At 46.7% G+C, this 26,151-nt stretch overlaps 1 protein-coding gene across 1 annotated transcript in view; it reads right to left on the bottom strand.

Annotated features, from left to right (window-relative positions):
- Nucleotides 1-4,769, bottom strand: part of LOC308638683 (chemokine-like protein TAFA-1) — a gene marked incomplete at its 5' end in the record, with an annotated part of 409,287 nt that extends 404,518 nt beyond the window's left edge. Inside the window, one exon of the mRNA XM_081276338.1 lies at nucleotides 4,652-4,769. Within this exon, the coding sequence (XP_081132464.1) occupies nucleotides 4,652-4,769 (118 nt within the window). The remainder of the gene's footprint in view (nucleotides 1-4,651) is intronic.
- Nucleotides 4,770-26,151: the final 21,382 nt, after the last annotated feature.

The raw sequence follows: 26,151 nt of genomic DNA, 5'->3' as shown, positions 1-26,151 counted from the left end.
GTATGTCCACTCTTTCTTTTATGTTAAAATTATAAGACTAGCCCTTTATTGTAATGTATCTTGGTATTCTAATGCATATTCCTTAAGCAGCTTTGTAGAAAGCAATTTTTAATAGCAAGGTAAAACTAAGTATAAAGAATATAAGAATGCTTTCAAATAATTTAACAAACATGCCATACGTTAAAATGGATGGTGACGTTCAGTATGTAATAATTAAGTCCTCAATGAATACTTCTAACACACACAGTTTGTTTAATGTAGCCTTAAATCCTGTCAAGTATAAATTACATAGATGATTCTATTTAGGGTAGTCTTTCTTTATATCAATTCCACACACCCCTGTCAATAAAATAGCAATGACTCAAGAATCAGTGATTCATTATATACTTATGACTTCTTGTCTCCTGTAATTTATCTACACAATTTTAAATCACCAAAGAACCTCTTCTTGCCGAAGAATTTTGAGATGATCCCTATTAAGTTTTAAGGCCACCCCCTACACATCTACCCACACACCTAAATCTAAGTCACCATTAAAGCTGCTGCCATAACTCATACCTCCATAAGGAGGAGAAGCTAACCTCAAATTAGAAGGCTACGTTTGGCACGCCATTCATCCCTTCACACCTGTTACGCACACGCGGGTGAGCTCGCAAAGCTGAAGCTGCCAGCTCTAATTACCTGCAACAACACAAACACAACTCTGAGTTTTCACACAGAGAGCCGTGTCCTCCCTAGAGCGTCACCATGGAAAACACCAGGCACAAACACACTTCAGGTTAGGTGATCACCTACATCATTCCCCAAACAACCGGATCTGGCCAAACGTTAAATTACTGAAATTACGAAATCCGTTAATCTACAGCCCTTTTGACTCATTTATAATTTTGAAATTCACTTTCATTTGATTGACTGTTTTAATCTTCCTTAACTAGTGAGTTAAGTGAAAATAAATGATGCATTCCTAATACCATAAATATGAAAAATAGGAAGGGCTTAGAGACTGCGGGCGAATACATTAAAATCCATCAGCTTTCTAGTTAACACATTCTCATTCTGTTTGTGTACAAACCCACCGCACCAAGAAGACAGATCACAAATTCACGGCCTCACAAAAACATTGTCCCAATTCCATGTGATGACAGCAGAAATTGGCCCAGGCCTCTAACCATTTCCCCTAAAGGACCCTGGCCGGCTGTGCCTTCCAGGTGCAGCACACACGAGGGGCATGAGGCGTCCACTTCCACTCATCTGTCAGTGTGGCCCATTATTTCTTGAGACTGAAATTGGCTGCGTGCGGTGGGAGCGCCATCAATCTCTGTGAGGAGGGGACAGGAAGCCGCCTGTGGGAGGCTGGGAGGGGGCAGCCATTCCTCCCAGGTGAGGGCGGCCGTGCAGCCCCCTCTTCCCCTCTGGCTCGGGCGCAAGTGAAAGATTTGTCATTTTGCACATTTCTCGGATACTTGGTATGCACGCGGAGTCCGCCTGCTCCTGCTTCCTGAAGAGGCGATTTTTCAAGCTTAGGCAAATGTAGCAGACCCAGGCACTGCCGGTGCCTCGTTTTTTCTCATCATGTCACTTGTTTTAACCGATTTGAGAAAATGAGATTATGTTTTTCCTTTTTGCTCATTTATCCAGCTATTTATTTATTTATTTGCTCATTTAGGGGTGGGTTGTCGCAGATTACTGGCCCTGATTTCTTTCTTGTTTTCATACACATTTCATTACTGTCCTTGAAGATTTAAGACCCACAAAAAAAACGTCACCACTCTCACCCCAAAAAAAGCATATTCGTACTCTTAAAATCAAAACAGAAGACTGTGTTAAAGAGACTGAAATAATCTAGAATATTGCTCTGACCAAGATCTATTACTTTAATCTTTGGAGCTATTGTTGAAAACCCAGGAAAGTTGAATAATCATATTTTGTAGAACCACTGGACTTGCAGTTTAATATCATTTTAATCTCTGCATCTAAAAACGGGTCTTTATAATTTCTTCATTTCTACAGTGAAGCTGAGATGGGTCTCCCAATGTCAGCACGTGGGTTTGGCCCTGGCTCTAGTGCTGCAGATTCCTGGGTATCTGACGGCCAGCTCTTCCATGCTGGTTGGTAACACACAGATTCAAGGGCAGAGAATGGGAAAACAAGCACTGGGTTTAATTTCATCACAGAACCCAACCTGTACTTCTCAGATAACAGATATGATGTTTTAATAGAAATCCTAAAGACAGGGGCTGGGGATGTGGCTCAAGCAGTAGCGCGCTCACCTGGCATGCATGCGGCCCGGGTTCGATCCTCAGCACCACATACAAAAAACAAAGATGTGTGTCCGCCGAAAACTAAAAATAAATATTAAAATTCTCCCCCCCTCTCTCTCTTAAAAAAAAAAAAGAAATCCTAAAGACAGGAGTTTTCTGATACACATAATAGCCTTAAACTGCTATGAAAAAAAAAAAAAGAGAGAGAAAAACAAACCTGTACGCTGATTGGTAATAAAAAATACGAATGCTCATGGTAAACTGTACCATGTCTATGATTACACAGGGCATAAAGATAAACAGTATTTGGTGGTTATGTTGTAGCCATGTTCCATGTGATTTAAAAAAAAAAACAGACTTTTTAAAAAATATACTTTTTAATTGTAGATGGACATAATACCTTTATTATGGATCAAACCGAGTGCCTCACACATGCAGATGAGAGCACTACCACGGAGCCACAACCCTTTAGGGAGGGGTCCTAGCTTTGTGTACTCTTAGCTATGTACACAGTAAAACTTGACTCATTCCGCATCCCTGGCTTGCAGGTGGTTGTCTGCCAAGAGGGATGCCAGTAATGACCCACACTTAGGAAGAGCTTTACAGTTTACAAAGGGGTTTCTGGGAAGTCATTTTATTTACATCCTCAACGTATCTCCAGATGGGAAATGAGCTCAGAGAAAAAAGTCAATTGCCCAAGGTCACCTCACTCATGTTAAGTGACAGAGATGGCAGCCAGGCCTGAGCTCTGCTGTCCCCTGTCCAAGTGCCACCTCCCAGGATGGGCTGAACACTCCAAGAGGCCCTTGCAGAGGCCTATCATGAATATTGTATCATTCACCTCCTTTAAGAGGCCATTCCATGGTTCCCCTCCTATGCTCCCAGGTCTCTGGGCAGAAATCAGATGGACTGACTCCCGTTGGAATTGCAGCCATTGGTTCTGTGGTCTGAGTCAAGTCACCCAGCCCTGGTGAACTTCCGTCTCCAAGGCAAAGTGGGTGGGGCTCCAGGAGGTGGGGGTCACAGCCACTTGCAGAACATGAAGCCCAGTTGGAACGAACCCTTCCCACGCCTTGTCTCTGGGGAATTCTTTCTGTTAGTGTTGCCACGAAGGCAGATTTCCCGCGCTATGTGCACGACCCTGTCACAAGTCAAAGCATTTTCTGCCCGGGAAGATTCGGGATTCAGGGATGCCCACGCCCACGTTTGTTACTTGCACCTGGACACCCAGCTCCGGGGTCAGCGGTTCTGCATGGGGCTGGACCAGGGCGCCGGAATCACAGCAGCCAGGCAGGCTGAGGGGAGCTGGGGCCGCCTGCCTGCCCCTCGGCCGGACCTTGACCCCGCACCGGCCACCCGCCTGGCTCCTGCCACTCCTCCCGGCGGGTCCGAAGCGCGAGCCGAAGCACGGGCGCCGCCTGCAGCCTGGTGCTGCTGAGCATCTCGCTGCACCTGCTCGCCAGCCCTGGGCCGGCACAGCTGCTGGCGGGGGAGCTGCGGGTGCTGCCGCAGGGCTGTACCCAAACCCCGGGGCGTCCAGGCCGCAGCAGAGCCGGGCAGAGCCGCCGGACCGCAGCCGGGAAAGGAAGCCGTGCGAGGGGGTGGAGGACATTTGGGGAGGGTGGAGGGCCCGAAGCAGTCCCCACGGAGGTCAGAACTTGGGCGCGCAACTGGTCCCCAGAGGGCGGCCGCAGGGAAGATAAGAGAGCGCACTGGGAGGGACTGAGGGGGGAAGCCCAGGCTGTAGAGGGGGCCAGGGAAGAGCAGGAAACACAAGAGAATGATCCAGAAAATCAGGGGACAGGGAGCTGGCTCCTGCAGGAGGAGGGGGCGCCTAGGGCGGAGCCTACCCAGCATACCAGAGGAACCCAGTGGAGGAGAAAGGACAGGAGGCGCTTTAACCCGAAAAGAAAGAGCACATCTCTCCTTCTTCAGCTTCTCTTTCACTGACAACTTATTTCTGAAGTTAGTTTGGGGACTACCTCCCCCGAAAATCCTTCACCACACACGGATTGACGGTAGCATCTACACCCAGTGGGGAAGCATGCCAGGGACAGACGGGCAAAGGTGACACTGTGCTTCCCCAAGACTCTTGAAAGTTATTCCACCTTTTGTGGAATATTTTGCCATTGGCCAAAGCATCCAAAAACAAATGGCTTCAACCCCTGGAGGTGTGTGCCAGGGCTGGGGTCACTTGGAGATCCGCCTGTTCTGAGAGATTAATAGAAATGCCTCCCAGGCACCACCGTTCCCTCTCCTTCCCCCACAGCACCAAACCAGCAGAATGTTCTGGAATGCAGCTGCCCACACTAGCCCATTCTGTCCCTCGCACTTTCCATCTGTGAGGGGCCCGGCGGCGGGACCAGAGGGCTGAGGAGCAGCTCCCTTACCTGGTCTGTGTAGGTGGTGCTGCTGGAAGGTGTGCTGAAGGGACCCATGGCAGAGCAGCATGGCACAGGCACTTATCCACAAGTACAGGACCCAGGACATCGCAGAGACCATGGCCATTCTCTAAAGAGAAGACACAGCAAGAGAGGTTAGTACTGCTGCAAGCCCCAGGCCCAGACGAGACCACTGGTGAGGACAGGGAGTCTCGGAGGTCATGTTCCTTTGCTTCTTGGCTGGCTAGCGTCAGCATCCAGCAGAGGTCATGCCACGAGGTGGGACGGAGGGAAAACCTTTTCCAGAAGATCGGGCATACATTTTAAAAAAAATGCTACAGAATAAAACTCCAAGGATTGCCAAAAAATACAAAAATAAAGTTTCTGACTATCAATTAGGCAGTTGGAAGCATCATATGCCAACTAGCAATCCTGTTTCACACAACAATTTGAAAACTACCGTCATCCCAGCATTGAAAAGCTCAGGCTCCTGTTCATTCTAACTTCATTGCAAGTCTGACATAAGCCTTAAAGGAAAGAGTGGGTTCTTTTTCTTTCTTTTTTTTTTTTTAATTCTACAGTCATGAATTTTTAATCACAATGCTGTCTTCTAAACTAAGTAATCATTTCTCAGAGGCATGTTGTAATCTCCCGATAGAACTGATCTTTCTGGCTGGACTTAAAATCAGAAGGAATTGTCTTCAGGCAGAATGAGTTGCAGATGCAAGATCCATGCTTCTATCCTGGAGCAAACCGTAATTTACAGTATTTCTTTGCCTCCTAAGACTCCACCGTGGCATTTGTTGTAGAGTGCTGATGAATATGCATACACAGGTGGTTATGTATTTATGGATGAACATATACCTTTTCTCAGGCGCTGAAACTTTGACAGTCGTATCTGCACCTATGAGGCTCACAGGAGCTACCGAGGCTCAACTGCGCTACATATTGTCCAATTTCTCAAACAACACCTTATGCTGCATTTCATATTGCCAGATTAATCAAACTTGAAGCATCGCCTTTATTCAGCCTGTGATAGGAGGCATTTTCTATGCAAGAATCCATGCTTTACAAGAACAACATGCTTTTCTCTTAAGCAGAAAGGCTGTGAAACCAAGATCGTTTCTCTCTTTCCTTTCCACTGTCAAATGATACCCTCGGAGAATTTCAGATATATGTTGAAAACCTGCTAGTGACCTCCCAGTGTGGCTTCTTTATTCTAAATTGGCACTTTTTCAAAAACTGCGATGTTCAGAAAGCAAAAATATACACTATACTCATATGTACTGCACATAATACAGGATAATTTGTGGGTTTAGGAAGAGAGCTGTGGCCTCTGAGAAGGCTTGAGGACTATAATAGATAGATAAACGCTGACAGTATAATTAAGTGCAAAGTAGGGACCCGTTATTTCCAACAGCCCGGTGCCACCCACGCCGGGTCTGTGACTCCGATGGACCACTCACTTTCCAATTAGGTGCACGGCCCACTGTTGACTTTTGTATACAACATACTTCCCCTGATTGTTTTCAGAACTATCAGGGCAACACAGGTGCATTCTCCTGGTAGAAACCCATGGCAACACCCTCTCCTGCAAACCCTAAAATGAGTACCTCGAGGGCCTTTTCACAATACCCAAACATTACAGGAGATAAAACATGGGTGACGGCTGGACACAGTCGCTGCTCCCAAATCACTGCTGAAAGGCAACGAGAATGAATCTGAACTTGAAAAAAAATCCCACCACCATCAAAAGTTAATAGTTCTCTATTGACAGTTCCCCTTCTCATTTCTTCACCCACATAGATTTCAGCACTCAAAACGGATATTTGCCACTCTTCCCTTTTCCCATTTAACTTCTTTAATTATCAGTGTTACTTCCAAAGCTCCTGCATAACCATCTCCTGGCTCACTCTCTTAGGGAGAGCTTGTCTCCGTGCTAATAAGTGTCTCCCCAAATAATGCATCCAGCCGTGCACAGTTCTCTACACAGGGTTTGAATATGTTTCAAATCTGCTTTCTGAAACCTTAAATCTTTAAAGAGGCTTCTTACCTGAAAAAATCCAGCCAAGAGCAGAGCACTCTATGAGTGTTCATTGGAAAGATCTAACACTTTTTAAGATCCATCTGTGCCACAATTTTGAGATGCTAAAAAGGAAGAGCTTCAGAACAGTCTTCTCAATCAGAAATTTAAAAAAAAAAAATTGTTCTTCTCTTCCGATCCTATTTTCCCAGGAAAGAAGACATCGGTATTGTCAGAAAAGGAGCCAGGCTCTGGGAGGTGGAAAGCTTGTCATCTTCACCTTTAAATCATCTCCTGGCGTCACCTCTGCCTGCCGAGACCTTTGAAGTGAGGGTGAGATAATGCGCAGGGTCCTGATGGGGATCAGCATACAGTCCTCAGCCAGCCGGCCCCACGCCAGTGCATCCGGCAGAGTCGGGCAGGGAAATGTAGGAGCAGAGCTGCTATACCGCGCTGTAAGTAGCAGGAGTCTGTTTCAATACATCCCTCCTCTCCAAAGGACCACATGTCTTAAAGTGACATTACCCTTGGTTGCAGCCTGGCGAATCCTCACTCTGGCCCCGGCTCTTCCACAACTCAGGCAGCACTTTAACCCTAGGCTGCCTGATGTGCTTTGTGAAAGGTTTTTCTGATGCCATTCATTTGCCAAAAGACCAAAGAGGGAAGGAGAAACAAAAGAAAAGAAGCATTCTGCGAAACACCGATAGTGTTAATGGGTGTTCCACTTCCAACAGTAAATGGGAAAGTGAAATATCTGCCCTTTCTCACCTCTTAATGTTCTCTTAGCCAGTTTGTTAACCAAAAACACTGTTAGGCGGATTCGGATTTAATTCCGCTGGTTACTTTGGCAGCTAAATCTGGGAATGCAATCTATCTGGAATACAATAGAGATGTTTACCTTCCTAAGCCCCATAAAAACCTTCAAAGTTTTTTTTAATGTTTAATAAATAGAAATGTCATTTTTAGCATTGAAAACTGGATTTTAATGAAGGATATACTCAAGGCTCTTTTTTAAAATTTTTTTTGCTCTTCCTGAAGTATGATGCTGGGGGTGGGGGCAAGCAGAGCTTCACCTTGGTGCTGGTGCTAGGGTCTGAACCCATGCTGCTCTGGAAGTGCTGTGGTTAGACTTGAACTTCAAAGATGCATGCAAGGTGGCCTACTTTTCCCTTACAGATGGCACCAGCAAGGATTCTCTGGATACTCACTCCACTGCTCTGCCAATCACTCCTAAGGCACCTACTGGGTGTCAGATGCTTAGGACAAAGTAGAAAAGAAGACGGCTGTGCTCCCCACTGCTGGGGCTCCTTCTCTCTCCTCCTCTGTGGAGCTTTCAAAATGGAAGCCGTCCTCATCGTACTCCTTCTTCCAAAACGTCTCAGAATTCCTCAGACGACTCCTTGCCTCTGCAGGCACGAAGAAGTGCCAAAACGGCAGTGCGTCTCTGGAAACCGCTCTCCTTCCTCGGGTCACACGAAGTGAAAAGCAAGGGGTCTTGGACGCTCGTCAGTCCTTCCCATGGACCCTTCAGGTCGCACCAAACACACCTAAGAGCTCCTTAGAGCATCCATCACACCTTCCAGGAACCAGATTTCAGTTCTGCAATACATGTCCGTCTTGCAGACAAAAATGACTGCCATGAAGTCCTGACTGCCCTTGGGTGTTCTGTTTCTGTGGTTCATCACCGTTGTCTCAGTGAGGGTGGATACAGAATGTGTACTGACCATGCAGTGTCAGGTTAAATGACAATACATGCTATCGCTGCAGCTGATCGACCCACCATCACATGAGCCCTCCTCCATCCCTGTCCTGGGCAATACTGTGGAATCCCTTTGACTGACTCATAGGAAGGTACTTGTATCACTCTCCGTTTCACAGATGGGGAATGTGAGGGGAGGCAGAAGTCTAAAAAAACCTTGCTCAAGGTAACACAGCTCCTAAGTGATAGGACAGGGTTCCATCTCAAATGATCTGGCACAAGAGCCCATCTCTACAACACTCAGATAAAAACATCTCATGGAAAAAATAATTCAGAAACTTCTTCTTTAACATTAAGACAGTCTCAAAAATTATTATTCATTTATTCTAGAGGCATTTATTCTGCCAGGCATTTGAAATATACAAATAGAACATACAAGTCTTTGCCCCAGGATTGTTTTCAATTCTGTTTTTGGTATGCTAATGAACTAAAATTAAAAGGGAACTCATTTTTGCTAACAAGGGCTACCATTTTGAACACGAACCATTATGTTTTTTAATTTCTAGGGATTGAATTAAGCATCAACAATGGTTACTTCACTACAATTCAATTCATCTTACTCAGCATGAAGCATAAACTTATGGATTATGTTTCAGGTACACAGATAAACATTATTGAGAATTTAAAAAAAATGATGGGAAGACTGGAACAACTGGTTCCATTTTTTTTTCCCCCTGGCCAAACACATTATAACTCAACATCCCAGTTCATTTTATTTCAGTGACCATTTGTCCTTATAGCAAATACTGATCGTTAAGGTCACTTGTTACCTTCCCCCAACTCAAAACAAAATATTGTCGCACCTTCTGGAGGGCTGGGCGTTCCACAGTGGACCTGCGCCTACTTATCCCTTCTTGGTTGGGTGGTTACCACATTCCAGCCTGGAGAGGTCAGAAGAACTGATGGCATTGTCTGAGGCTGGAGCAATACTTTCCAGATCTCTCTTTGCCTCAGAACAGAGACTAGCCCCACGATGGTCCTGGATCCCTGAGATACCAATGAAGAGAGTCTGTCTCCCTTATCCTGCCATGGTGGATGCAGATAGTGAAAAAGAGAGACTCTGTCGCTCAAGCAATGGAGACATGGGAGTTGTTTGTTGTTGTACCACAACCTCATTAGTACTGGCTGATAAAGACCCGTATTGTTCACTTATTAATTGAAATTTTATGTTCCATGTCTACCCCAAGCTGTGAGGAGAGACAGTGGTAGACATGTCAAATTTCTTATCTTCACAGAACCCACTGCAATAGAAATCCACTGGAAATTCTTGATCAGGGTAGTGATAAAGCCAAAGAGTTGATGATTGCAGCCAGAACACCTCAGGACTCTTGCAAGCAGGGGTTTTGAGTTGATCACTGGTGTGGCCTGTGGTCACACTCTGTTCCGTCATTTTGTTATGCCCTCACAGCGTCTGAAAGGCAGAGGATGGTAGGACTGTGGTCTTACCCACCCAGTCTCATAAATCCCGGATGCTACAAGCACTTGGATGCTCAAACCATTCCAGGCCAGATTCCTAAACATACATATTCTGAATGTAATATGGTCAATGTATGTGCACAGAACACCTCCCATGGAGAAACCCACATTTATTCAGAAGAAAATCCCCATGAAGGCATTTGGTGGTGAAAGCGGAAACCCTGAGAATATCTAAATAACCAGAGCATTCAACAAAGTGTCCTGCAGATCAAAAAGTGGGGCCCGCAGGGGATGTAAGGTGTCGACCCCCCAAGGAAGAGAACAATAACAGGGATTGTCCAATCCTTGTGCTGGAAAACTACAGCTGTAGTGGTGCAGTGTGACTGTCACTATGAATGACTACAGATGTCCTCAGAAAGAATACCCCGGCACATACTTGCTGAGATTGACTGGTAGCCCTCTAGAAGGGCTGAATCCAGCATAAGGCAACAGGCCCCACCAGGCATCCGTTCAAGGGCAGGAAGGACTTCGTCCCCCGGAAATCACACTTCTTCTCTCTTCTCATTAGAAATGAGAGCTGCCCTCCCAGTTTAAGAGGAGCCAATTAATAAACTGGCTAATTTTAATTCATAAATGTGCAGGGGGAAAAAAATGTGAGACATGCAAAATTTTATGTCTCTGCATGTTTCTATATTGAAAAACAACTAAAGGAATTTAAATAGATTACATCTGGACTAAGAAACGTTCCAAGTTTCAGTCCAATCCAAGTTAAAGTGGCTTAGATATACGCCATCTAAATCAGTTCTGAGCGATTCTTGAAAACACATTGTGGCTGCGATTCCGCGGCTCTGGTACCACTTCTTGCTCGTTCCAACTGGCCAATGGAAATGGTGACGCAGATAACAGGCTCCCTGACCTGTCCCTTATCTGGAATCTGTGTGCCTCCCAGAGGTAGCCTTTACAGCTAGCTCCTTTGTCGGCAGTCTCTGGGGCAACCCATGAGTCTGGGTCCACTGTGAACCCCTGATCATGTGGGCAATATACCCTTTCCCTTGGCTCAGTAACCATGCTAACCCCTCCTTTCCCCTAGAGCCCAATCTCATAAATTGTTTGTACTGTATCATTTTCCCCCAGAATTCACCTGAAATTTCCCATCAACCATCGGGTCCTCACGTGGGGCCCCCACGAGATGCCAACAGCAGCCTCTGCTTGTCCAAGTCATGTTGGGGACCTGAGTCAATGTGATCGCCTCTTTAAATACCTATCTTGTTTCAAAATCTAGGTGTTCTAAGAAGAGGCAGAGGATGACCCCACGGAGCAGATGAGGCACAGGCAACGTGAGTCCAGGATGGTCAGGATGCCAGTGGGCAGCCCCGCGCAGGCACCATGCCCCACGCCAGGCACTCCTGAGCCTTCACACGCAGCATCTCCCTCGACTCTCACAGAAGTGCTGATAGACTCCTGTCACCACGATCTCCACCTTACGTAGGAACCCGAGGGAACTAATGTCACACCTCTAGTCAGCCTCAGGAGCTGGATTCAGCTCTGATTCCTAGAGCCTGGAGTCCCAGCAACCGAACTCTAGACTCTGGACTTCCAAGCTAAAGGCTACATTAGCCACGCAGACAAGCCAGACGGGGAATGAAGACCCGGTGTGCAGACCACCGTGATGCCCAGAAAGGACCATTTTGACACTGAGCTTCCAAGCACAGTAGTGAAGAAGGGAACAACTATTTCTTAAAATCTAGAGCTAAGCAAGATAAAACCGACACATTAAAAAAAAGGTTTAAAACAGTAAATATAAATGGTAACAAACAAAACAAAACCCAACCACTGCGAGAAAGAAGGGAAATCATGGATAATACACCATTAGCACAGTCAGAGAGACAGGCTCAACTGTGTGTTATAAAACCGGGGATGATTCTAAAATTTGGATCGGATACGTGAGGCAAGATTTTCAGTAAGTGCAAGAAAAAGAAAATGGGGGAGCAGAGGTTTCTGAGGCTGGTAGGAAAGATAACCTACATGCGGGAGTCTCATTTTTCACCTCCGGCAGCCCAACTTCCAATTACTTTATCAACTATAATTCCTCATTGCTTATCTTGTCTGTCTAACAGGCAGCAGGAAAAGAAAGAATAAGGTCGTTTCTTTTGTTCCCTCACTTGTGATCTCTCTATTCTCCTCTGAGGACAGAAAGTTGAACTCACTGCAGCTTCTCTCCTTTCCTCTACCCACGTGGTGAATACCCTGCCATGTGGGAGCCCAGGAGTCCCTTGGCCTCAGGGACCTGAACGTGTTTTATAAGAACATAAAGGTCGTCAGGAGGGCAGCTCTGGTAACGGTGAGAACGATAGTGGGGTTTCTCTGGTGTGTAAAAATCTCTGGATGCACAGCTGATCTGAGAAGAGACCCCCAACCCCACTGAGGTCTCACAAACGGCCCCTCCACCCACTCAGTGAAGTGCACAGAAATGAAGGTCCCTTCCTGTTAGCTACACCTCCTGTCTAGACCTCAGCCCACCCATCCCTGCTCCTCATTCCAACACCGTGGCCCGGGGTCCACCTCTCTGACAATGGCCTGGAGGGCTCACCCTATGCCCAGGCCTCCCTATTCCACAACCAGAGCAAACCTGTTTGGGACACAAGATGATCCTATTGCCCTGGTTTAAAACCCTCAGTGGTTTTCCAAGGAGATTAAAATGAAGCCCCAGGTCGTGACCACGGGGGACCAGGCTGAGCATGAGCGGGCCTTATCCAGTTGTCTGGCTACTTGTCTCAGGAACACTCTTGCTCACTTCTCTGTGGTCCCCAAGGTGGACAGGGAATCTCCCCTGGGAAGCCATGTCCAGTGCTCTCCTTGTCCTCGCCATGTCATCGCTCTGGCCTTAACTACCCCTGTAAAGAGCTCTTTCTGGCATTGTGTTTGATGCCTGCTTCTTCTCTTGTGAGAATGACCAGAGAGCCAAGAGGACGAGCATTTCACTCACTGCCCCATCTTCACGTCCTAAGGTACTGCCTGGGTTGCAGTGCACACTGAAACGTCTGAATGAATAAATGAACGAACATGGATCGAAAATAAAGTACTGATTCATACCAAGATGGGCACGCGTGGTGAGCTGCTCTGTTAGGTAAAGGTGACTGTGTGGCCATCTCCTGCAGCCTGTGCTGGACCTTCTGTTGCCAAAACATCCATTCCCACGGCAGTGACACCCATTCAGAATGACGGTCTGTCCTGTGTAAGTCTACTGCTGTGACACTAAGTAAAGGAAATTGGCTCACACATTGTTTAAGCCCATGCCTACCTGCCACTACATTTGAGTTAGATATTTTTGCTAGAAGACAAAAACATGAACCCGTTCTGAGTTTTCAGCCCTGGTTCTCGGTATTTGATATCCAAATGTGATTTGATGGTAGAGTTCAAAGCTGAGCCCTAAAGAATGGAAAGGTCTACAAGGGATAAAAATCATAAAATAGCAATAAAATTTCATCATATCGAACCGAGAAGAGACCCCAAAGCCTCCTAGCTCGGCCTCTCTTTTTGGAAGAAGTAAGACCTGAGACAAGGAAGAAAGTCACTTGAGGGAACACAAGAAGTCACTGTCACAGACATTAAAATAAATGTTCCCAGCCAGGCCAGGTGGCTACACCTGCAATCCTAGCAGCTCGAGAGGCCAAGGCAGGAGGACTGAGAGTTCAAAGCCAGTCCCAGCATTTTAGCAACATGCTAAGCAACTCAGTGAGACGCTGTCTCTAATAAAATACAAAAGAGGGGTAGGGACGTGGCTCAGTGGTTGAGTGCCTCTGACTTCAATCCCCGGTACCCACCCCCCAAAATAAGGAAAAAAATGTTCCCAATCTAATACCTCCCCACCCACTGCTCTCTCCCTCTCCCCCCCTCCCCTCCCCCCCAGCACAACCCAGAACTCTCTGCAACACAGGAATAGCTCTACCCATGTTGGCCAACATGGCATATCCACATGCAGCTATTAAGCATTTGAAATGTGGCCCATGCAACCAAGAAACTGAATTTTAAATTCTATGTAATCTTAACTAATTTGCATTTTAAATAGCCACATTATCATGCTGGAGAGCACAGCTCTAGTACATACCAAATAGGTCAAGGAAATCGAAACCCGTGACGTTGAACAATTTTCAGCAAGCTAGAGCAAAGATCTTGAGCTACCTGATAGGAACTGCTATGGTTTGAAAGTCCCCGCCAAAACTCACCTTGGAATTTGATCCTCAGTCTGAGGTACTAAAAGGTGGGACCTTCAAGAGATGATTGGGTCATCAATGCTCTGCCTCATGCATGTATTCATTTTTTCATGGAATAATGGAGGAATGGGTAAACTTGAGAGTGGATCTGTTATAAAAGCCAGTTTGGCTCTCTTTTTTTTTAAATTAAATTATTTATTTATTCTGATTTGTTATTCATGATGGCAGAATGCAATTCATTTCATATTATCCATATAGAGCACCATTTTTTTTAAGTCACTGATTGTACACAAAGTATTTTCACACCATTCGTGTCTTCATACATGTAACTAGGCTAAGGATGTCTAATTCATTCCACCATCATTCCTACCCCCTGGGCCCCCTCCCTCCCCCTTGCTCTATCTTGGAATGGAACCACCATTTGACCCAGCTATCCCACTCCTCAATTTACACCCAAAGGACTTAAAACCAGCATACGACAGGGACACAGCCATAGAGATGTTTATGTAGGAGAACAGTTCACAATAGCCAAGTTATGGAGCCAACCTGGATGCCCTTCAGTAGATGAATGGATAGGGACACTTTGACATATAGACACAATGGAGCATTGCTCAGCATTAAAAGAGAATAAAATCATGGCATTTGCAGGTAAATGGGTAAGTTGGAGAATATAATGCTAAGTGAAGCAAGCCGATCCCAAGAAAACCAAAGGCCGAAGGCTTTCTTTGACATGAGGAGGCTGGCTCATAAATGGTCAAGGGGGCGGGGGAGCATGGAAGGAACGGCTCTGTCTTTTGTATGTGCTCACAGATGCTTCAGGACTCAGCAGATTCCCTGCAGCCAGAAGGTCCCCACCAGATGCAACCCCTTAACCTTGGACCTTCAATCTTCCAGAACCATGAGTGGATTAAACCTTTATACTTCACAGATTACCCAGTCCAAGTGTTCAGTTATAGCATCAGAAAACAGACTAAGACAGGAACCTTCCAAGATGCAGACAGCCTAGATAGGAAGAGAGAGGATACATCTGGATATAACCAGCAGGAAAACAGCGACTGTAAGACACTGCAGAATGTAATCAAGAGGCATGGTGACTCAGAGGTCAACCGTCCACGGGGAGCTCACCCCAGGCAGGTGTGATTTGGCAATGCCTCTGAGCACCAGGACCTGGTTCACTTCCAAGTCTCTCTTTGCCTTCCAAGGTGTCTGTCTGTTCTAAGGCAGGCTCCTCGTGGATGAAGTGCGCCTGCTGATAGCTGTAGGGTCTGTGTGCTCTCCCATCCACGGCATGAGACGTGGTGGGACCACTCAAGCCACAGCAGTTAGGACGAGGTGATGCAGGGTCTTTCTTCTACTTTGCTGAAAATTTCTGCTACCCCTGGCTCTTCTTCCATGGCCTGGTGGGTGTAGAGCTGGGTTTTCCAACACGGGAGCCTCTATCCAGATGCAGCTATCTAACTATAAGTAGGAAATGACGAGAGAGGACTGTTTTGAGAAGTTCTCCAACAGGAATAAGCTTGATTCCTTCCTAGCTTCCTCCAGCAAACCACCAGGGTCTCATTAGCATGGCTTCCGTCACTTGTCCCTCCTTGAGCCAGTCAGTCTTCAAGCATGAAAAGGAGTGCATGGGTGGGCTCAGAGCTGCAGAAACACCCCATTCCTAAATTCAGAAGGAAACTGGCTTTTTCCAAAAGAGATGCAGGGGGACCCACAAAGAACAGGGATGATGATGATGAGAAAGGGGGACTGAACATTGAAGTCACGGTCACAGCTCACAGCGTAACCAAAGCTTGCCCTGTCTTCACATACCTTGATAAAGCCCTTCACTGTTTTTATAATTTTCCTACTAACAAAACATAGGCTTCTGTTTTTCAAAAGGTGGAAGACTCAAGATCTAAACACAAAATGTGAGAAGTCATCTATAATCTAACACACAAAAGTTGCACATAATTGCATGTACCTATAACACTTTCCAGATTCACATATTTGGTTTTGTTTTAAACTGGAATTTAGTATTGTTGTGAAATTATTTTTTTTCCTCAAAATATCACGTCAGTAACTATTCCTCCAACTGGGCCCTTTACCTACTTTACAATCTATCTTACGTTTGTTTCTCTAAATACCTTGCTTTTGGTCCAGTAGATTTCCCTCTGTGCAAGGGGAACCCACAGGGGAGTGATTTCCTGTGGGATTCCAGAGATGCCAGGGATCAACGAGATCATGAAACTGTAAATCTCCTTTTCCTGGTGTGGGCTTCATCCTATCGACTTTTCCCGACTTTCTATGTTCAGTTCTGATTTGCCTGCAAATAAACTTCTCTTCTAGTCCTTGTCTCAGTATTAATATGGCTGATTATTCTCTTTTATCCAATTTTAATTATGGAAAAATTGATGATTTCCAGAAATAGTAGAAAATACAGGGAAACAGGAAGGCACATCCCAATTCATCTCCTACTTTTATTTCTTTGTTTTTGCAGGTGGTCAGTGAGGCAGAATGATGCAGGGATCAGATAAGGGTCTCTGGGTTCCGCCTGCTGGGCCTCTCAGCTTCTCCCCTCCTGTTAGATCCTGCCCACTTCCGTCCACCAAAGTCACCTCCCTGGTGCTGACCCAAGGGGTGATTGTGAAATGCACTTTGGGTTCACCCACACACGGCCAGTCCCTGCAGTCTTGATTTTGATCAGTTCTTACTCTGACTACGATTTTGCTCAACATTTTAAGCAGCTTCTCACTTCTCTAGGCCTTTACAAATTCCACTCTGCTTGAAACATCCCTGCCCCCTCTTCCATTTCCACCTGCCTGTCCCCTCCTCTTCCTTCTCTGGACTCTGTTCACTTGCTGGATTTGGCCCTGATGTCCTTCTCTGTGGAGTTTTACTGGCCTCCCCAGTCCAGGTCAGTGACCCTGGGGACATGCCCCTGTCTTGGTGCTCCATGTCTACTGCACACATGGGGCACCATGTTTTCCCTTACTGTGTCTTCCTGGGTCTCCTTTACATCATAGCCTCAGGCAAAGCATCATGCCTTTCAGTTCCTCCAATATATCGTGTCTTTTTTCTTTCTTTCTTTTGGGGACGGGAGGTGTGGGAGGTGGTGCTGGGGGTCAAACCCAAGGTCTAGAGCTTGCTGGACAAGCACTCCCTCATGGAGCTGCCCTCCCAACCCCTCTGTGCTTCTTGACGTAAAGCTTTTGGAAATTCTGTTGTCTCTTTCTGGTATGTTCTCTCATTCTATTCTTAGCCCAAATGGCTTTTTACTGTTCTGGTTACAGAGACTTTCACCGACCTTACCACGCCTTGCTTAAAAACACACAATGGTTCCCCAGTGCACAGGAGATAATATCTCATTACTTTAAAACCAGAGACAATTTCACTTCACATCATGGTCTCTAGTTCAATCCATTTTCCTGCAAATGCCATGATTTCATTTTTCTTTATGACCGAATAAAACTCCATTGTGTTCATACACCACATTTCCTCTATCCATTCATCCACTGGTGGATACCTAGGCTGGTTCCGTAGTTTGGCTGTGAATTGTGTCACGGTGGTAAGATGGCTTTGATTCTTCAGGACACATACCCAGAAATGGTAGAAGTGGGTCAGCTGGTGGTTCCATGCCTAGTTCTTAGAGGAGCCTCGATACTGATTTCCACAGCGGCTGTATAAATTCACAGTCTCACCAGCAGTATGTAACTGTTCCTTTATCTCCACATCCTCTCCAGCATTTATTATTGTTTGTGTTCTTTAGGATTGCCATTCTGACTGGTGGGAGATGAAATCACAGTACAGTTTGGATGTGAATCTCCCTGATTCTTCATAATGTTGAACGTTGTTTCATGTATTTGTTAGCCATTTGTATTTTTTATTTTGAGAAGTGTCTGTTTGATTCATTTGTCCATTTATTTGATTTTTTGGTGTAGAATTTTTTAGCTCTTTATATAATCTAGATATTGATCCTCTGTCAGAAGAGCAGCCGGCAAAGATCTCCTCCCATTCTGTGGGTTCTCTCTTTACAATCCTAATTGTTTCCTTTGCTCTTAAGAAGCTTTTTAATTTGATGCTGTCCCATGTGTTAACTCTTGACATTATTTCCTGAGCACTAAGGATCCTGTTGCCTGTGCCTAAAATATGGAGTGTTTACCTGACATTTTCTTCTAGGAATCTCATACTTTCTGGTCTAATTATAAGGTCAACTGGCCCATTTTGAGTTGGTTTCTGTGCGGGGTGAGAGATAAGGGTCTAGCTTCATTCTTCTACTTGTGGATGATCAGTGTTCCCAGGATCACTTGTTAAAGGGGCTGTCTCTTCTCTAAGCATATGCTCTTGGCACTTTTGTCCAGGATCAGATGACTGCAGAGGTGTAGGTCTGTCTCTGTGTCTTCGATTCTGTCTCCTGGTCTGTGTGTCTGTTCTGTTACTCTAACTCTGTGCTACAATTTGAAGTCAGGGCTTGTGATGCCTCCCTCCAGAATTGCCTTTTTGGCTTAAAATTGCTTTGGCTCTTCTGGGTCTTTCATTCTTCCAAATGAATTTGAATTTTAGGATTTTTTGTTTGGTTGGGGTTTTTTTTGTTTGTTTGTTTTTAGTTCTGTGAAGAATATCATTGCTATTTTGTGGAGATTGCAATAAATCTATATATGGCTTTTGGTAGGATGGCCATTTTAACAATATTAATTCTGCCTATCCATGAACATGGGAGGTTTTTCCATTTTCTGAGGTCTTCAATTTCTTTCTTCAATGTTCTATACTTTTCACTGTAGAGGTCTTTCACCTCCATGGTCAGATTCATTCCTATACTATTTTTTCCCCTTTTTGAGACTATTTTGAATGGTATTGTTTTCCTGATTTCTTTCTCAGCAGATTTGTTGTTGGTGTATAAGAAAGCCATTGATTTTTATATGTTGATTTTGTAACCTGCAACTTTTCCAGACTTGTTCATGAGCTCTAGCAGTCTTGTGGTGGAGTTTTTTTTTTTTTTTTTGATCTTCTAGGTATAGGATCATATCTTCTACAAACAGTGATAATTTAACTTCTTCCTTTCCTATTTTTATCCATTTTATTTCTCTAAGGTTAAGGATTGTATGTTTTCTCTCATATACAGAAGCTAGAGAGAAAAACAGAGACCAAAGTCAGGAATGGATTTCCTAAGTATCAAAGGGAGATCAGTAAATGTAAGGGATCAAGAACCGGGAGGCAGAAAGGGAGGGGGAAACGCTGGGGATGATACTGGCCAAATTATACTGCTATATTGTGTGCACACACTGATATATAACAACAGATCTCATCAATAAGTACAACTACAATGCACCAATAAAAAATGTGGGGAAAAAAAACACAACAGAGACAAGACCCAGCATGAAGGGACACCCACCCATGTCATCAACTGATATCATCTCTCTCCTCCCCACCCATCTGCAACTTGCCCTGCTCCATCACTTTGGTCTCCTCTCACCAATTCACTCAGGCACTCCTTCATCCACACATGAGATGCAGAGATCAGGACTCAAGAGCTGGCCAAGAAGCCAACCACTGCCATCTTCGTGCACTCCAGATGCTTCTGCTCAGGGCTTCTGTACAAGCCATCAGCTTCTGTTGAGTTCGCTCCCGTTCCCTCACTGTCTGGCCATGTCTGGGGTGCATAGTAGGTGCTCAATCAATATTTATAGGTCATATGACTAAATGCATGTGTGAATGAATGGATAAACATAGCCACGTCCCGTTATTCATGTTTTAGGTGTTGTATGAATCTGCAGCTAGAATTCTAGGCGAACGGCTGGCAGTGGGCTGAGTGGGGAGGAGGCTGGGAAGAGTTTCAGATGATGTGTCTGCATGTGTATGGGTGTTTGTGTGGGAATCCGAGTCTGAGAAGGCCCAAATGTGCTTCTGCCACCACATCCCTTTGCCAGAGGGAACGCTTTTGCCTCGCTCCTGCTTTCTCTGCTCCACCCTTCCTCCCTTTCTTCTGACACACCATACTGGTAGTAGGCCTCCTCACGCTGGGTGTCCACCCTCACATTCAGGAGTTTTCACGTGGCAGTGGAGAGCATGTGGTGTCTCCGGGCCTCCCAGCTCAGTACTAGAGTAGAGCAGAGCAAGAGTGCAGTGGAAGGGTGCTCAGGGGGACCTTAGGAGCACTGCTCCGGCCACACTCGGATCCCCTCAACCGGAGATCCTCAGTCTAGACAGTCGGTTGCAATCATGCGGGGAGTTTCTAAAGCTCTAAATGCAAAGCCCCTGCCTCCGATCAATCCAACCAGGATCTCAGGAGGAGGGAGGAGGCCAACAGCATTTTTTGATGCATGCTAGGTGGTTCCAATTTGCAGCCGAGTTTGAAAACCTCTGCAGTAAAACAAAAACTTACCGTGGTAGGTCTCCTGTCACTATGACAACACCCAAGTGCCTGCAATTTCTTGTTAATTAATTGCCAACTGAAAGGCACTTTCCCTGTGTTTAACAGATTTACGGTCAGCTAAATTCAGGCATCTTTAACTGAACTCTTACTATGTGCTGGGTTTGATATCAACTATCACAGAAAGTCTCATCAGTGAGTTTTTCCCTAGTTCTTCTTTAACTGCATGCTCTGCACGAAGCTGGGTGTTCCAGGAACGGATGGGGATGTCAAGGTTGCCTCCCTTACACATGCTCCACTTCTTGATTTCCAATTATATAAGCACAGCCCCTGGTGAGTGAACTGTGGTTCTAGGGGTGTCTCCTGGACCCGTTCCCTGATGGGGATCAGAGATGTGGATCAAGGTGAACCTGGGCTCATGCTGGGCCAGTGCAGGCTGGCAGGGCCTTGGGGGAAAGACATCTCTCACCACCTGAGGCAGCCTCGAGGAGCGGAGTTCTCTTTGCATTCTGACTTGTACAAGGAAGCTCATGAACAGGTACTTTTACTTGGTTCTAGATACCAAGGGGACACGGTGAACCGTGGGGAAAATGTCCTTTGCAGGAACAAACCAACCCTACCGTCCACTCCACACTAGACTCCCCTGTTGGAGGCCCTGCTGATAGCTTGACCTGGGTTGTGTGTCACTCAGAACACTGAGAGGTGGCCCATGACCAAATGGTATGTATAGGTTTGTATAAAACTAGAAACATCACGGAGGCTGCTTCATACAAACTCTCATCTGGAAGATAAAGTGAAGAGGACCCAGCAATCTGAAGAGATCAGTGAAGGTCACGTGGCCATCCAGGTCCTATAGTGCTTGGGGGGCTTCATCTCAGGGTCCCCCCCCACCCGCCAGTGTACTGCTCGTTCTGCTGAGCCAGAGCCACCTTCCCTGGGAACCTCGCTTCATCTTTCATCCTGAATTAGCCTTCATGACCCTCCTCTTTGAAAACGATTTCAAATTTCCTTGGAAGGAATTCTCTCTAGAAATAGATATTCTCAGCCCTCTCTTGAAAGACACACCCCAAACCTATACATACCATTTGATTTTCAAATGCAGACATCATGAAATAATATGTAAAGCTGTTGGAAATATATATCACACAACTCACCCCCAACCAAGGAGAAAATTTAAAATTCTGCCCAGCAAGGCTGCTTCAGTAATGATGTTGCTGAATATATAAAATACTTGGATCTAAATTTAAAAATGCTCCCCCCTCCCCTTGATTAACCAGATTGTCCCCTCCCCTATATATAGGAACACTATGTGCCTGAGCCCACTTGCCATCTGCCACCACATTTTCCAAACTTCTCTTCCGCCCCCTCCTCTTACACAATTTTATCACATAAAAATATTAGATTTCAGGGATTTGTATAATTTCATCAAATTCTCTGAGCCAAGGAGAAATAGAGAAAGTACCGGTCTGAAAGTCTGCCTCGGTGTGTGTGCCCAGCACAGCCCCACTGCAGCCGAGAAGGCCCCGGGGCAGAACTGCAGGAAGAGTAAGTCAAAGTTTCTCCCCTGGAGATGACATTTCATACCAGGACTTTACCGGGTCCCCCATGTTACAGAGAGGACTCTGGATGATGTCCAGAGATTCTTGACTCACGTAGCGTCGTATGGCTTTCTTCATCACCTTTTGCAAAGTTTTGGGAGCTCCTCCGGATTGTCAGGGAAACACTCGCAGGCCAGCTGGGGCTATCCACATGGCTGCCTACCCCTTGAAGCTCGGGAGATGGATTTTAAATCCCCAGAAACCAGGTGTCTCTACTCACCCAGGGGCTTGGGACAGAAACTTCAGAGCCCTCCTTTCCTGTCCGACTTCTCACAGAGGGCCATCAGAAAGCTTAGACGATGCCCTTGTCTCTGACCCCAGGAGAGGTCACTGAGGGACGTCCAGGAAGATGGCCCTGACCGTGAGAGCCTGGTGCTCAGTGAAGGTCCACTAGGGGAGGGTTCACTAGACTAGGTTCTTTACTGTTTTTCTGCACAAGGCGGAGAAAGGGAGGCTGTAAGAAGCACCCCTGTAAGGGCTACAGAGAAAGCCATTCAGCCCCTCTGTAACACAGACTGAGCACTCCTGGAGCCGTGTGTGACTGTGAGGAAAAGGGTGGTCTGTGCCAGCAGAGAAGACGACCAGACCCACAGGTGAAAGAGGAGAACTCGAGCCGAAGCACGGAGAGGGAAGAGAGAGGAGACCGAGAGAGTCTAGATCAGGGTGGCAAAGTCTCATCAGCCTAGTGCTTCTGTAAATGAAGCCATTCTGGACACGTGACCCCCAGCTGTTTCTGCCACAGTACTACAGCCATTGGAACAGATGTTGTACCTAAGAGAGGATGTCTAGGTGTGGACACAGGAAGCTCCTCCCTTCTCAGAGATCTCAGGATTTAACCAAGGACCAGGAACGCATATACTTGTATAATAACAAGTCAATGGGAACAAAAAAATGTGGCATAAAGAGAATACATAACTCTGACAAAGTAACTATGCTAACAATGACAGCAGCACCATAGTGACACAGTATTGCCACCTTGCATATGTTGTGACTCTATCTGATTCTAACTTCTAAAAAGTCTAGCAAAGTGCCTGCTTCAGTCAGGATAGAACAAGTTCTGCTGCAGTAACAAGCAACCCCAACAATGTGGGCTACATGTTCCAGGGTGGGTCAGTAGGATGCTCTGCTTACAGTAGACAGCCACAACTGCCGAACAATGGGGGCTCTTTCTCAACACATGTCCACCTCTGCCTCATCAGAGCAAAGGACATCACACACGGACTCTGAAAAGTCCTGTCAAAAGTGGGGACGCCAAATCCAAATCACATCCCACTCACCAAAACAAGTCACACACACTGCCCAAAGGGACCATGCTAGTGGAGAGTCATAAACAGTGTTGGGAGGAGGACAGCTACAGATACGTAGAGAAAACCCTGAATGTTCTCCTGGATAAATATCAGTCTTCAGTTTTCCCATGAGGAAATGCAGCCTGAGAAAAACTGGGAGGTAAGCTAACAGGTAGCACCATGGTGGAGTGGATCCCAGCGGGTGTGGCCCTAACTCCCTGACTCTCGCCTGGTGCTGGGTGCTGGGTGCGGTGTTGGTTAACGGGAGAGAGAAAGTGTTCGGGTCCAGTGAGTTGGAAAACCATGAGTCCCTCAGCCTTTTGACATGAAGTAAGCAGTATTTAAGGACATGAACAACGGTAGTTTCCCTGGGACTGGTCCTGGGTGGGATGTAGGAGCCATAAGGAAACTGGAGTGAGATCATGCAGAGGGAAGAAACACCACCGACGGGGAGAAGGAGGGTGGGAGCCATGAGTTGTGGACGGGTGGCCTCGGCAGGGACCTTCCTGTTCCTGAGAACCTGAAGAATCATTCTTTCCTGAAAGGTTCAGGTTCAAATATTTATGAGACAGAGTTACTATTTCTTTTAGAGGCTTGTCAAGTGTGAAAGAGGAGGAAAAATCTGTTTGTGAAGGGAGTTTACAGTATCCTTAAAGTTTATTTTAAAAATAAATAGGACTTGATAGATAGGGCACTAAACAACAGGTCCCATCAGTCACCTGCTAGGAAGCATCCGCCGGCTGCCAAGAGCCAGAATAAGAATGAGCAGTTCCAACCGTCAGAGTCGCAGGAACCTCCGCAGACAGAGGATGTTTGGGGTGTAGCAGCTGAGCCAAGGCACTCTCATCCACACCCTCGTGGTAGTGTGGGAAACGCCCACACAGGTAGGCATATCTGAGTCAGAGGAGCCGCAGTGAACTCCGGGCTTTGTTTTATCTTGACATGACAGCACAGCACACAAAACGGGGGTGGGGGTGCGGGGATCTGCAGGGGGGGGGACACCAAGGCACTCTGAGCCTGGCAAGACTTCAGGGGTGGGGGAGTATCTGGCCCCCAGGAGTCTATATGCCCGCCCCACATCTATTATTTCAATATTTATGTTTATTAAATGCACACAGGCCTGGCTGATTACGTATGTGTGCCTACTCTGCGCTGGGCAGGATTTCAGGAGCCGGGATGAAGACACAAAGCAGAGAGAAGGCCCTTACCTTCATGGATGTGCATATTTCAGTGAGAAGAAGCAGCAGGAAGCAAGGCACCGACCGATTGTACGATGTCATGGGAAGCTTGGGGCAGGAGTGGGATCGCCTGCAGGTGGCCATCCCAGAGCCCCTGGGGGAGGACCTCTGAGCCAAAGCCCTGACGCTAATAGGCCAAACAAGCAGTGCCAGGGATGATAGATGTGTGGGCCTGTTTCAATTAATGAAGACTTTCCTTCTGGAGACAAAAATATAATTTAGTTGGGTTACAAAGCTCATTGGATTGGGGCTCAAGAGATCCGAGTCTCTGTTCCGCCACTTAATAGCTGTGTGCCCTTAAGGTAACAATGTACATTCCGTGAGACGAGATTTCTTCATCTGTGAAATGCATGGGGTGGGCCAGGGGATCTCTAGGGCCTCTTCTGGCACCAAAAATTTATGCTACTTCCTCCCTTGTACATGCCCATGTGCTTTCCCTCTCTCTCCCTCCCTCCCTCCCCTGTGTGTACACACACACACACACACACACACACACACACACACGGTCTATTAGGTCTCCACTGCATGGAGATGGTGTATTACTTCCCAGCTGCTATCAGGAATGGACCTGGGCCCAATAAGAAATTCCTGTCCAATGAGCTTTGGAGGTAAGTGACGCACCCTGCTCCCCTCCGCCCTGAGAGCTGCCTTGTGCTGGCACCACATTAGCTACTCTGGGAGACTCCCTGGGGACAGAGGTGACTCCGTCGCCTGGGAGGGATACCCCCGAGCTCCCTGTCATGGAGATTCCAAGGGCACATGCCTCGCTCCACACCACCCCTCAGTCCAGCTGCCTCGGACTGGGTCGGAACCCCGGCTGGCTGAGGGCGGACCGACCACTGCCGTCCACCAGCAGAAGACCAGGACAGGGGAGGCCAGCCAGAGATTTGCTGACAAGGAATTTGGATGGTGTAACCTGGGCCAGGTTGGTAAGGGCACGGAAGGCTGTCACAGCGTCATGACAACAGGCGTGGGAACGGGGTCTGTGGACCCCCCGGTGGTCCAGGCTCCACGAGGTCTCAGTCTGATTCCTCCCCTTGGGGCCCTGGTTCCCTGGGGTTTCCCACGATGCCTATGGAACGCCTGTGTCCTGTCAACAGCCCACTGCCACCTGGACGAGTGTCACAGGGACGCTTTCAGCCAAACACACTGATCTCCAAACAAGGAGAACCACAGGGAGATGCGGACGGTGCCCAGAAACAGAAACCATCGATGAAAGCTGGGAACAGAGGTCAGGTGGCCGTGAGCTACCGACCAGGCAGGTGCAAATGGCCCTGTGACAGAGAGTGAGTTCCAGGAACCGGGTGGGGTGGGTGAAGGGGAACAGAACTGGTCTGGTAGGACCTAGAAGAGAAGTCTGGGAGAGGGAAATGAGGCCTACCATTTGGCTAAGGAATACTCAACTCTAGGGAAACTCTCCTGCACGTGCTGATGTCCCCTCTCCCTTCCCCTCCAGCCCTGTCCCTGACATACAGTAAACAAGAACAACAGCACCAGGACACGAGGCTGGGCACTCTCTTTCAGCTATACACCATAGGAAGACATTCTCTCCTAGTCCTTCTTTAGTGAATGCTTTGTCTTCATCCATTTCCTGTTCCTACAACAGAATCCCCCAGCACGGATAAGTTA

The sequence above is a fragment of the Spermophilus citellus genome (genome assembly GCF_964194105.1).
Source record: "Spermophilus citellus genome assembly, chromosome: 19".
Lineage (NCBI taxonomy): Eukaryota > Metazoa > Chordata > Mammalia > Rodentia > Sciuridae > Spermophilus > Spermophilus citellus.
Note: the sequence above shows the minus strand (reverse complement) of the source record. Positions and strands in the feature narration are given on the sequence as shown.